The sequence below is a fragment of the Onychostruthus taczanowskii genome, unplaced genomic scaffold (assembly GCF_017590055.1).
Source record: "Onychostruthus taczanowskii isolate IOZ18803 unplaced genomic scaffold, ASM1759005v1 scaffold97, whole genome shotgun sequence".
In the NCBI taxonomy this organism is placed as follows: Eukaryota; Metazoa; Chordata; class Aves; order Passeriformes; family Passeridae; genus Onychostruthus; species Onychostruthus taczanowskii.
This window is the reverse complement of record NW_024507768.1, coordinates 1,399,700-1,412,536: the sequence shown is the minus strand read 5'-3', so window position 1 is coordinate 1,412,536 and position 12,837 is coordinate 1,399,700. Positions and strand designations below refer to the sequence as shown.

Genomic DNA, 12,837 nt, shown 5'->3' with positions numbered 1-12,837 from the left:
TACACTTTGATTGTAATATCTGCCCTTTCAGAAGTCACAAGTTTGTGTGTTGTTCTCCTGTAGACTTATCTGTAGAATGTGTTGGGATTTATTTTCTGTTATTTTTCTTCCTTTGTAATTTTTTGCTCTTGGATGGCTTTAAGTTATGCTTTGTGTATCTTTATTCCTCTTACCTCTGCCCATGGTATGGTTTCATCCTTCCATATTCTCATTTTCTGCTTCGTGACTTCTCTCTCAGTTTGTGGGTTTATGCTTTGTGATCTGTTGTATCATCAGGTGTTACTGGGGAAGTATTTTTCACAGCTAAGAGCTTGAGGCTTGTCTCAGTTACTGCTTCTCCAGATTGCATACCCAGGGATCTTTCTAAATAGGAGCAGGTGTGTTATCCTCTAAACACACACGGTCCCTTCTGTAGTGTGATTAATTTCTGAAACACTGCTGCCATATCTTTGTTTTTGTAGCAGAAAATGCCTTTTAGGTGCCTTTCTGTAGCAGCTGTTCCAGGGCACACAGCAGAGTCTGCTCTTCACTTGTGCTGTGTGGGATAATTTTACCAAGGAGCACCAGAAATGCTTCCTGCAGTCACTTTGGGAGGGTGACCCCCATTTTCAGCCTTGCTGTGCTGTAGGAATCTTGAATTGTGAACTTGTGCAAACACAGTGTGAAATGGCCTTTAGTTCTACCTGTTCCTGAAGGAGGAGGGAGTCAGTCAGAGCCAGGGACAAACAGGTGAATGCACAGTGAGCACTGAGGTCACTGCTGTTTGGGAGGTGCAGCAGAGGATCAGAGCTGTGAAGATGATCTGTGCTGCAGCTTAATGTTCTTGTAACAGTGACTGTAAAGAGAAATGTGAGATTAGCCTTGAATAACACCTGCTGAAGGGATGTGCACTGCAAATTGGGATAAATTGGTCAACTTGCTGAATATCCCACCAAAGTAAAAAGCCCTGGGATGTTCCAAATTTGGGGAGATTAGAGCTAAATAACCCAGATTGATTTGGTTGCCCTGTGAACTGACCTTAAGGCTACTCTGGTGTTTGAAGTACAGGGGATTAGCAAGAGACATAAGATGGAAGGTTGACTAAATTAAGCAGAAGATTAATTTGCATGTGTAAGTTGAAGTGGGTCTTTTTATAAACATTATTGCACAATGAAAATAATAATTGTTCTTATCTGGGTCTGTTTGAAGAAAAAAAAAAAAAGGGCAGTAAATACTGTTTGTACTTTTTATCCATTGTGTGGGGAAAGCAAAACTCTTAAGTGTTTGATGGTTTTGTCACTGTAACAAATTCTGGTTTTCTGCTGCATTACTTTACTGACTCTCACTTTCCCTGTTCACTGATACCTGCTAACTCTGTTTTATGCCATACTAATGTTTTGCTAATTTTGCATTTAATGCCTTCTGTCACCCAGCCCACATCAAAGGGCACTCAGAGCTGTTCAGGTGTCAGCTGTGAGCCAGTTTCACTTTGCACCACAAGAAACTTAAGCACTTTCTGTGCAGCAAGAGGGAAAAAAAGCTGGTAACCAGTGCAGAGGGTAGAGTTTTTGTTTCTGTTTTAATTTTCTTCATTTTCCTGAAGCTGTGTGTAGCTGCACAGCTCAGGGAAAATTTTGTGGAGTAGCCTCAGCCAAAGGAAACATCTACTCTGATGGCTTAAAAGTGCTGGGAAATGTGAACACAGCCTTGTTGGAGTGTAATGCTACTTGCATTGGACAGAAATACTTTCTGTACTGGCAGTTACCAACTGAGCAGTGAATCTCCATTGCTTTAAGTGTTCACTTAAAGTGTAATTACTGAACAGTTCACAGGTAGCTGAAAAAATGAGTGGACCCTGCCTGTGTGGCTTTTGCCTTGTGGTTTGCAGAAGAGATGCTTTTGTATGCGACTGTTTTCTGTTTGAAATGGTTTTTTGCACTGTTTTTAACAAAGCCCTTGACGAGGCACTTAAGATATTAACCAGCTTCAGCAGATCATGCGTCTGACGGGAACGCCCCCTGCATATCTCATTAACAGGATGCCCAGCCACGAGGTGAGATTGAGCAGAGGAAGGGGGTGTGCAGGGCAGGGCTTCACTCAGAGTGCTCACCACTTCTGTGAATTGAATGCTTGCATGTGGCATGGGGTGGGCAATTAACTACCTGCTCTTCTGCAAGGTTTTTGTACTAAATGAAGGTGTGAGATTTGGACGGCGCGTGCTCTGCCGCGGACGCGTGAGACTCGGGAGAGCCTGGCTGTGAGCTGGTTTTGCACTGTGGGCTGTGCTGTGCAGCTCAGCAGAGCACAGCAGGCTGCACCCAGCCTTGCTGGGACACCAGGGGCTCAGCTCTTCCTGTGCCTCTCTGCTTTCCAATCTTACTTTGCCACAAGTAATGTCAGCTCTTCCTCTACTGTCTGGAGTGCCTTAGTTGGGACAGGGTAATGCTGATGTGCTTAGTAAGTGTCAGAGTAAGCAAGGAGACAGACCATAATAACCAGTGCTTCAGGATGGTTGAAAAGTACTTGATCTTGCTGGCTGGATATTGTCTGGTGCTTCAACAGAGCATTTATTTCCACAGGCAAGAAACTACATCCAGTCTTTGTCTTACATGCCGAAAATGAACTTTGAAAACGTGTTTATTGGTGCCAATCCCCTGGGTAAGACCTGATTATTGAACTTTCCTGGAAGTGAAGCTAGCATGTCCTGGGACACAGAGATTCCCAAAGCTTTGTCCTGGCTGCAGGAGTAGTGCAGAACAGGGTTTTGTTCATGGAGGACGTGTGGGCCAAGGGTGTAAGAGGAAGAAAATGCTGGATGATGGTGGGTCCTGAAAAACTACAGATTCCTCATCTGTGTTGGGCTTTTAGAAGCTTTACACTTCAGAGTAGAGCTCGTGTGAGAAATCCTGTGTGTCTGGTGCTCTTGCAGCCGTGGACTTGCTGGAGAAGATGCTGGTCCTGGACACGGACAAACGCATCACGGCCGCGGAGGCGCTGGCCCACGCCTACTTCGCCCAGTACCACGACCCCGATGATGAACCCGTGGCAGACCCCTATGACCAGTCCTTTGAAAGCAGGGAACTTGAGATTGAAGAATGGAAAAGTGAGTCTGGGGCAGGGGAGAGACAGAGAGACAGCTTCTCTCATGGCTGTAGAATCATGGAATATCCTGAGTTGGAAGGGACCCACAGGGATCGTGGAGTCCAACTCCTGGCCCTGCACAGGGGTCCTGTAGAACCCCAGAATCCCACCCTGTGCATCCCTGAGAGCATTGTCCAAATGCTCCTGGAGCTCTGGCAGCCTCAGGGCTGTGCCCATCCCCTGGGCAGTGCCCAGCACCCTCTGGGGGAAGAACCTTTCCCTGATATCCATCCCAACCCTCCTGACCAGCTCCAGCTGCTCCCTTGGGTGCTGTCACTGCTCACAGAGAGCAGAGATTGGAGCTGCCCCTCTCAGACCTTGATGAGTCTCCCCTCAGTCTTCTCTCTCCATGCCATGAGCTGAGGTTCAGCTAGGCCATGGTTAGAGGCACAGCAGAAAGTGATAAAATGTGGGCATCCTGTTGATTCTGTCCTTACACCAAGTGAATCTTCCACATGTTGTGTGCATATTGAGCACAGTCCCTGGTAACTGATTACTACTAGGAGCACACAAACATATCCTTGTTTTCAAACTTACATCTCCTCAATGCTCTGGAAGTTTCTTTTCTTGTGTATGTTGGTCTCTGAGAGCAGTGTAACCATTCTTGTCTTAATTAAACAATACTTTTTGTTTAAAATGCGGTTAGAACACTGGAGATTGTTGCAGGTTTTCTTGCATGAAGGTGTGTCTGGTAGTGCTGTCATAGTCCTGCTGCTAAGTTTCTGTCCCACTTCTCCCCCCAGGCCTGACTTATGATGAAGTAATCAGCTTTGTGCCACCCCCGCTTGACCAAGAGGAGATGGAGTCCTGAGAAACTGCTCTCTTCTGTTTGTCCCACTTCACTGTGAAGGGAAGGCCTTTTCATAGGGACTCTCCAATTATCGTTCAAGTGCCTCATCACAACAATATTCTCCTTAGTGGAGGGGTTTTGTGTGTGTTGAACTGGGGAGGGAGGGGGGAGGGAAGGAAGCTGAGTCTATGTAAACATGCTGCATGCTCTTGTATTCTGTGTACAGCCTGGGGCAAGCCTCTGGAGACCTGTTCTGACTGCACTTAGTTCTTCCAGAGTAACAGTGTACCACCAGTCTGCACTGCTGGGGTGAGGTGAGGAAGGTGACAGTGACAGTTTGGTTGCAATCATTGCCATTTATCAATTCTCCTACAACTGAGTAACCTCAAAAAGAATGAAAGTTGGTTTATAGGCTTAGAGAGTCCTCTGTTTTCTTCAGGACTGAAGGTGGGGTTGGGGGATGTCCTTGTTCAAAGCCAGGTGTGTGATTTACATCCAAATCTTCCTGGTACAGCAGAGTGTAGAGGCCTCCTGGTGTCTGATTCTTGGAACATGAACAGATGTTGTTTGAAACTGTAAATATGTTTGTGCCTTAAATAAATGGGGAGAGAGGGGAAGGGAAGTCTGGGGTGGAAATCTGACCCACTGTTCTTGAGTGAAGGCTCCCAGGTAGCAAGGCATGAACTCAATGTAATTGGGAAGTAACTCTGAGGCAACAACTTCAACCCCTGGATTGGGTATTCCTGTGTTCTTCACTTTCCTCCTCCTCTTGTTCTGAGGCTTCTCAGCATTATCTCCCAGGAGCCAGAGGTTGGGGAAGATCCTTGCTAGCCACACGTTTGTGTATTCTGTTCCCTACAAGGTGGTGTGTTTTTGCATGTTGTAGCTGTATGTGCATGTAGAGCTGCTTGATTTTTGTCCTTACTCTTTGGGGATGGCACTGGGGGCAGTTCAATCAGTGAAATGTTTGCTGAGTACCTCAGGCAGTGCCATAAAATCACAGCACCCTTCCTCCTGTGCTGCAGCTCCTTGTGAAATACCTGCCATCCTAGAGGCTTCAACGAGGGAAGGATGTTGTGTCCAACAACAGAGAAACATGCACCTTTTTCTTTGTTCTGACCTTCTCTCTGCAGAGGAGGAGCTTGGGTGGGAAGGTTTCTTGTGAGATCAAGTGTAAAAAACATTCTTTAAAGAAATGACTATAGTATCTTGTGCCAGAACTTAAGTTATTTCCTGAAAAGATTTTTTTTTCGAAGTATTGGAACCCAAAGCAAAGAAATAAGCATGCATAAACACACAATCACCCTTTCACTGTCTATATCTATAAATACAAATATTTATATACATAAAACTAACATTTACTAGAAGTTTTTTTATCCTCTCACATAAGAGCTTCTTGGCTATTTCTTAGCAGGTTGATCTCTGCCTGAGGAAACATGAGAAGGGAGTATGTTTGAATACAAACATGGCTCAGATATTTTGTATTTTCCAGGACTCTGCATGAGTGAAGTGCCCAGAGTTAGAGGCTGGCAGGAGGGAGGTTTCTCAGCATGGTTGTGTGCTCCATCTGTAGCTGGGGAACTCAGGAGCCCAATTTTAGGGCTTCTGGAGGAAACATTTTTAGACTTTTAATTTGTTGCAGGCATCCTGTGTGGGCAATGTACCCGTGTATGTGAGGAGAAAGGCTTTTGCAGTATTTTGTATTCTTGTTACCTGTGGGGCAGAGAGTGTTTTTGTAGTGTTTTTGCCCCATGTTTGAAGAGGCAGCACAAAGGGATGGGACGTGGATGACAAAGCCATTGATTCTTCCTAGGTGACTTCCCAGCGATCTCTTCAGGCCAGAAGTTCAGTAAAGGTCTGGGCTGAGATGTAGAGAGCAGCTCTGTTGTGCTCTAGGATAAAACTCTCCACAGCCCAACAAAATCAAGACAAAAAACCTCCCTTTTCTGCTGGGCCAGCAGTCTGGGTATTCAAATAAAAATGTAGATACACTATGTAAACCTACAAGCAAGATTATTTTTATCAGCCATTTTCTGTGTAGATGCTACAGTGTGATTTCATGCGGAAATATTGCTAAAGATTTTTAAAACCTCTCGGTGTTGTGTGTGTGGGTGTGTCTGTGTGTGTGAGTGGGAATGGTTCATTGGAGTCTGTCCTCTGAGGGAGCCCCTGGGGCACAAACTCCCTGCTGCCAGTGCCGTGCTGTGCTCAGCTGCCTGGGCACCGTGCTGCACCCAAAAGCAGAGATCTGCTAGTTTGTTTCTATCCATGGATTTTGCTGTAATTGGTAATGCCAGATAAGATGTCACAATACCACTGGTTAAAAATAAAATCTATTTTTCAGATTTACTGCACTGCTGGTACTTGGAAACCTCTTGCACTGGGAAGTGTTGAGTTTTAGCATGGTGGGAATTTCTCTGCTGTGCTGTGGGGGAGCCTGGGTGTGATGGCTGGGAGGGGACAGGGCAGGCTGACTCTGCTGCCATGGGGCTTCTTGTCTTTTTTCCCACAATTCTAAAGTTTCCTGCTTGATTTGGTCACAGACTTAACTCATCTCAGTAGAGCCCAGACCTGCCCCAGCCATTCAGGACTCCCTAATTGCCTGTGTGTGCAGCAGCAGCTGAGCAAGGGCTGTGTTCATCAAACAACCCAGGAGTTACATGTTTGCTTAAGGACCAGGAGCTTTTGCTGTGCCACCTCTTGCTCACAGGTGTATTTATAGACCCAGCCAAGCTGTGGATTATTTCCAGGCTGTGCTGCTGCTGCAAGCAGGGCTGATTACACAGATTCTGCCCTGGTGCCTTGTCCCTGTTTGTCCAGGCTCTGCTGGGCTGCTCGAAGAGCATAAGGGCCAATGCAGTGGTTGCACATAAAGTGAATTTTCCCCACCCCCTTGATTGTCCTGTAGGGACACCTTTGCAGTGCCCTGTGTGAAGGAGCAGAGGCTCTGGGCAGGGTGGAGGGCTGCTGGGGTAGAACACTGTGCAAGCAGCTAGGCTGGCTTGGTAAGGCTCGGCTTAGTCACTTCCTTTGGGGAGTGGGGAGGATGCACCTCCTGTGTGGGAGCCCCACCTGAGCCTCCTCGTGCTGGAGCGAATTTTGAGGTGCTCTGTGCTTACCAGGAATGGTCCTCGTGGGCTGGGGGTGCTGGGCTGGTTGGTCACAGACACGGCAGCGAGCACGGGCTTTGCTCTGTCCGAGAAGAGCCAGGGAGGGCTGAGAGCTGCTGCAAGGCACGAAACCGCACCCAGCAAAGCCTGGGGCACAAACCATGGGGATGCTCCCGTCTCAGAGCTGCCCCTGGAACCCTCGCAGCGCTCACTTGGAGAACCTCAGCCTACTTTCAGCACCTCCCCACGCTGCTGGGAAGCCGGGCTCGGGAGAAAATCGCCATCGATGTGACCCCGTGGTGTCCCTTGTCACGAGCTGTCCGTCGCCTTCGAAGGGATGCCCCCGGTGTCTGACGCGATGCTGTCTGTGCCTTGTCATTCGGATTCCCCGGCTCGGCGAGTCCTTACTCATCCCCTTGTTGGGAGGAGGGATTTCGTGAGCCCCTGGCCGAGCCCCGTGAGGATATTTCCGGGCTGATGGAGCAGCAGAGCGGGAGCTGTGGATGACAGGGGCTGGCAGAGGCGTGCCCGAGCGGGGCTGGCTGCTCCCTCCTGCCGCGGAGCCAGAGGCACCTGTACCGAGGCGTGTCAGGAAACCCGATGCCTCACCTCTGCCAATGTGGAGGCGGAGGGAGGAGGGCCCAAAGACATGTCCCTTCACGCTCGCAACAGCTGAAAACAGAGAAGGAAACTCGCTAGAGCCTTTTCCAGCAGCGCAGGAAGCCTCCCTGTCCCGCTCTCACCCCAGAAGCCCTCCCGTACTCCACTACTCTGGGGGGGTGGCTGTCCCGCACCCGTCGGGCGATGAACATCGCAAGGAGAAGAGGCTTTTACAGACAGGAGGTGAACAACACGCTCTGGGAGCTGCCCAGGAGATACACATCCCTGCACCCGCTGGGCTCCGGGGCCTACGGCTCCGTCTGGTGAGTGGGGTCCGGCCCGCGGCAGCGCGGGGCGGGCTGGGGGCCGTGGGAGTTCCGTGCCGGGGGGGAAACGAGGAGGCGCTTGGCAGAACCCCTCCATTAAGGAAGGACATTTGCATGTGTGATGGGGACGGGATGGCTCCTGTGGTCAGGGCAGGGGTGCGAGGGCAGCCGAGCGTCACCTCGGCCCTGGGCTCAGGCCGATTTTGAGCTGCTTTGGACTCCAGCTTGCGTTAAAGTTCCTGTCTGGTAGCACAGGCAGGAATCCCTGGGTGTCTGAAGAGATTTGTGGGTGATTGCAGAGGTGGGAGCTGGAACAGGGTGTCCTTGCTGCTCAGTCCCCGGCAGCTGAAGCAGCTGGACAATACCCTGATACAGTTTCCAACCCCAACCCTGATACAGTTTCCAATTTGAAATCATAAAGCGGATAGAAATGATTGCAAACAGAATCAGTAACAGACTGAGACTTCCTCATAAACCCCAGCCTACAAGAGAGCTGCTGTTCATTATTCAGGCAGGCAAAGGTGCCTGAAGCAAGAGCAAGAACAAGGCAGACATTGCTGGCTTGGCACTGACAAACCAGAGATGGGCAACCCTGAAAGGTTAAATATGAAACAGTCCATTGATAGGATCTGAACAGAGCCCTTATTTCATAACATGCTGAGCTAAAAATAAATGAAAAAAAAAAAAAAAAGGTGTGTCCGTTTTCATAGGTGTTGGGCAAAGTCTGCCACTGACACTAATCCTGAAACCCTGGTGTCCAGGTTTTGTCCTTTTTCTCCAGCTTCCATTTTACTTGGCTGCCCAGATGTGTTTATGCCTCTTAAATTCTTAAGTAAGTCCTGCAAAATCAGGCAGGATTAGACTTGACTTTTAATTTATATTTGTACAGCGTTCTCTGATTTTCATCACAGAGAAAATCAGGAAGAAAAATAAAGACAGGACTAAAAAAAAAAATAAAGGAAGAGAGAAATCTTTTCAAGTTTCCTTGCCCAGCCGAAAAAAACCAAACATCAAAAGAAATCTTTACTGGTCCCTGTAAAACTCTCGGCTGCTCTGGAGCTCTCAGGAAGGGAGGCTGAAGCAGCCTGGGGCTGCGTGGTCGTTGTGAATGGACAGAGCTCAGCAAGAGAGCTCGATTCTGGATCCTGTACAAAGCCGAGGCAGAAATGTGGAGCTAGGATCTGCTGTCCTCTGCTGGGAATTGCTGGGAAATTTTCCTATTGCAGCGGCTTTTACACCTTCTTGAGCAGCTGAGAAAGTAACTCGGGAGAAACAGCAAAGGCTTGCTTCTGCCCTTATTAATTAGCCAAAATCTGTAGCGATTTGGCTTCCAGCTGAGTGTGACTGTGGAAGAAGAATCTTCTGACCCCTCCAACGCTGCTGCTGCCGATCTCTGCCAGCCAAGGCAGGGACAGAGCTGTGCCTGCCCGAGGTCAGCCCAGACTGAGCTGTGCTGAATCTGTGCTGGGAGAGCACCGGGGCTGTCCCAGCTGCATCTGGGATGGGCTCTGGGCTGGGTTAGATGCTCTGTAGGTCAGCAGCTGGGAGGACACCCTCAAATTGGGAAATCTGCCTTGGATCTGCAGTTTGGCTCCCTGGTCTGAGTCCCTTCCTCTTATTTGCCTGGCTCCTCCAAAAATTTTACACAGTGCTGTCCCCTCTGCTGGCATCTGCTGAAGTCCTGGAAAGGAGACAAAACCTCACTGAGAGTCCTCCTAGGATACCCTGCAGCATCTTCAGCACTTCAGCTGCCTTGTGTAGCTGTTCCTGCACTTCCTTTGCTTCTCCTGACTCAATATTTGTCAGTGCAAGGCTGGAGGGTGCAGCTGGAAGCCATGGGATTGAACATGATGATTTACAGCTCTTCTGTTCCTGTGGGAGATGGGATAGGGGTTTCCAAAGCAGTGGGAACAGTGGGATTTGGCAGGAAAATATTTTTTTTTTTTTTTCATCTGTTTGCCTATTGGGAGGGGTCAAGGAGGGATGAGACACCCCTGGAAAACACCACTGAGAGCCCCGAATTCCAGCTGTCTGTCTGGGGACCTCCCTTCCCTCCTGGGCAATCTGAGCAAGGAGCCTCCTGAGGGAGAGGAGCTGTCACAGGAATGCTGTGTCCAGCTGCAAACAGCTGGAATTCACAGCATAATAATGCCTGCAGCAATGGCTGCTGCACCAGGTTTTCATCAGCTCCAGAGAAGTCTCATTTTCAGCCAGACCTGCTCTTACACAGAAGTGAATATGCAATCAAGGATTCTGAACACAGCAGGATTAATTGCAGCAGCATTTTCAACATGTGACATCCACAGTCTTTGCTCCAGAATACAGTGAAGGCAGCTGGCCTGCCCTAAAACACAACAACCTCCAAGCAGATGGCAAAGCAGAAATCGCCATATCTTTATTCCCTTATCTCCGTGCATTAAGGAAGGAGAAGGCAGAGTTAGAACTAATTCTGACCTTTAACCATTTGTGTTTCCCTTTTCTCTCAGCTCTGTTACCTCCAGCTCGTTTCTGCAGGTTGAAGGGAATAAAGATGAGCCACTTGTGCTTTCCTTGGTGTCCCACCTCATCCCCCAAAGAGCACAGGCTGCCCAAAGCCACACAGGGCTCCACTGAGCTCCCCAAAGGACCTTTCTCTGCTGCTCTTCTCTAGGAACCTGTGGGGTTGCAGAATCTGTTCAAACATTCTACTGACATCAGGATGGTTTTTTTATTTGCCTGCTGCAGTTCAGCCATAGACAAGAAGACTGGGGAGAAAGTGGCCATCAAGAAGCTGTGCCGCCCCTTCCAGTCAGAGATCTTTGCCAAGAGAGCCTACAGAGAGCTGATGCTGCTGAAGCACATGCAGCATGAGAATGTGAGTGCTCGTTTCTCCTCTTCCTGCTGACACAAGGGGTGTTCCCTTGCCACCTTTTGGTGGCATCACCTGTGTTTTAATTGACGTTTGGTATGCGCAGGCTGTCTCAGGGTTTACCTGTGACCTGTTTGCTGTGCCCAGGATGGAGCAGGTGTGTAATGGGTGAGCCCAGGTATTAGTAAGAGGGAAAACATTTATGCAGCATCACTGAGGAGTCCCTGGGTTCCTCAGATGGAATTTTCTGTGTTCACCCAGGTGCATGTGCCAGTGGAGAGCTGATCAGTGCTGTGTGCACAGCAAATTCTTTCCAGATTTAAATGTGGGCTTCTCTCCTTCCTCAGGTCATTGGGCTGCTTGATGTCTTCACCTCCACTGCCTCCTACCAGGGGTTCCAGGACTTGTAAGTCTCGAGTTGTTTGCTCTGTATAGACTTAATTATTTTCCAAGACAGCTGTGTCTTATCAGCAGCATAACAGAGAGGGTTGGGGTGCAAAGGGACCAGATTAGAACCCAGGCATCCCCAAATAACACAGAGAGCCAAGAGCACACCTCAGCTCCCGTGGCTGACACACCCAGAGCACGTCAGCAGATCCCATCCCTGCTCCCAGCTGGGACACCACAGCAGGCACAGACCAACCTGTGCAGTGAGGATGTGCTACATTCCACGGTGCATCACTCCAGGGTGATCCATGCTAGCACTGCATGACTGCTGAGCTAAGGGGCTGCACTCAGAACGGGGGAAGTATTGTTCATCAGGCCTCAGGGCAATTAAGCTCCGAATTTGAAAGATCTGTCCCTCTTTTTCTCTTAATTCTGGCTCTTCTCAATCAATTTTTTGGCATTTTCCCTCCATGTTCATGGTCATGTTGGACGAGTCCTTTTTCCTTTCCCATCACTGCAGATGAGCAGTGTGTGCCTGGGTTTGGGGTTTGGCTGATGGCTGAGTGTTAGCAGCCTGCAGGAAGAGCATGTGAAGGTTCTCAGAGCAGTACCTGCAGGAAGAGCATCAATTAATTAGCAGCCTCAGCAGGCAGGTACTGAAGGAAGCTGGATGTTGTCTTCTGGGGCAGGGCTGGAGAACATTACAATGACAAATGTGGGAGCCAATGCAGCTGCTCTGCTGTGTGAGATGTTTCAGCTCCTGGATGGTGAAAAGCTGCCCAAAATTGAAATTCACTTGAAGTTTCCTGAAGATCCTTGTTCTTACTTGACATCAGATATCTGATTTCAGAGGAGGAGAAAGAGCAATTTTCAGAACAGGTTGAAATTCCAACTTCTCTGCAGGATGAGCTAGTTAGCCAGGAACACTGTCACAACAACTCATCCTCCTTACAGTGAGTTACACAGCCAGAAAAACCAAACCAAGTGAGAACAAGGCTAGCCTGGTCCCCTGCATTTTTCTTCCAGACTCAGGGCCTTGTCTTACTGCCTTTTAGCTACCTGGTGATGCCATACATGCGGACAGATTTACAAAAGATCATGGGACATGAATTCAGTGATGAAAAGATCCAGTACCTGGTCTACCAAATGCTGAAAGGGCTGAAGGTAGGTGGGTCTGGAGGAGTTTAGTGACTCCCTGTGTCTCCTCTGTGTGTCACCTCTGGGTTGACCATAACTAAACTCCCCTCCAATACTGTACAGGAGGACGTGGGGAGTTTATGGCATCCCCTCAGAACAGGTATTGGCTGTTGAACCATTCCTGGTCCAGCACACACCAATAAAATGAGTGTTTGCTTATATCAGTCAGTTGGGTATCACAGTAATCAGCAGCCACAGGCCTTGGGATGGTTTTTCCATTCCCAAGCACTTGATTCTGTCTTTGCCTTGCCCAAATGAACTCTGCACAGAGAGGGAGAGACTGGCAGCAGCAGGAGCTCCTCTGAACCTGTCACAGAGGCTCTCAGGGGAGAGGACAGAGGAAATGATTTTCTATTCAGCAGCATAAGGAAGGAATATGTTTCTCTAACTTTGAGGGAGCTGAAAGCAATCCCAGCAAACTCTGGGATGTGGAGACAGAGCTTTCCAGCTGTCCTCTCA

The 12,837-nt window shown here is 48.8% G+C and overlaps 2 protein-coding genes and 1 long non-coding RNA gene across 6 annotated transcripts in view; 2 read left to right on the top strand and 1 right to left on the bottom strand.

The window, feature by feature from the left end:
- The window catches only part of MAPK14 (mitogen-activated protein kinase 14), a 22,402-nt gene extending 16,147 nt beyond the window's left edge, over window positions 1-6,255 (top strand). Inside the window, exons 10-13 of one of the 4 annotated variants that reach the window (XM_041427169.1) lie at window positions 1,964-2,032; window positions 2,559-2,637; window positions 2,909-3,082; window positions 3,864-6,255. In XM_041427169.1, the coding sequence (XP_041283103.1) occupies window positions 1,964-2,032; window positions 2,559-2,637; window positions 2,909-3,082; window positions 3,864-3,931 (390 nt within the window). In that variant the 3' untranslated portion in view covers window positions 3,932-6,255. Of the gene's footprint in view, window positions 1-1,932; window positions 2,033-2,558; window positions 2,638-2,908; window positions 3,083-3,863 lie in introns of those variants that run through there. The other 3 variants (XM_041427171.1, XM_041427170.1, XM_041427172.1) reach the window with 3 other exon arrangements.
- The window catches only part of LOC121348030, an 18,998-nt gene continuing 11,323 nt past the window's right edge, over window positions 5,163-12,837 (bottom strand). Inside the window, exon 3 of the long non-coding RNA XR_005954313.1 lies at window positions 5,163-7,692. This is a non-coding gene — a long non-coding RNA (uncharacterized LOC121348030). The remainder of the gene's footprint in view (window positions 7,693-12,837) is intronic.
- The window catches only part of MAPK13 (mitogen-activated protein kinase 13), a 10,356-nt gene continuing 5,203 nt past the window's right edge, over window positions 7,685-12,837 (top strand). The window contains exons 1-4 of the mRNA XM_041427173.1: window positions 7,685-7,943; window positions 10,671-10,800; window positions 11,142-11,200; window positions 12,237-12,345. Of these exons, the coding sequence (XP_041283107.1) occupies window positions 7,825-7,943; window positions 10,671-10,800; window positions 11,142-11,200; window positions 12,237-12,345 (417 nt within the window). The 5' untranslated portion in view covers window positions 7,685-7,824. The remainder of the gene's footprint in view (window positions 7,944-10,670; window positions 10,801-11,141; window positions 11,201-12,236; window positions 12,346-12,837) is intronic.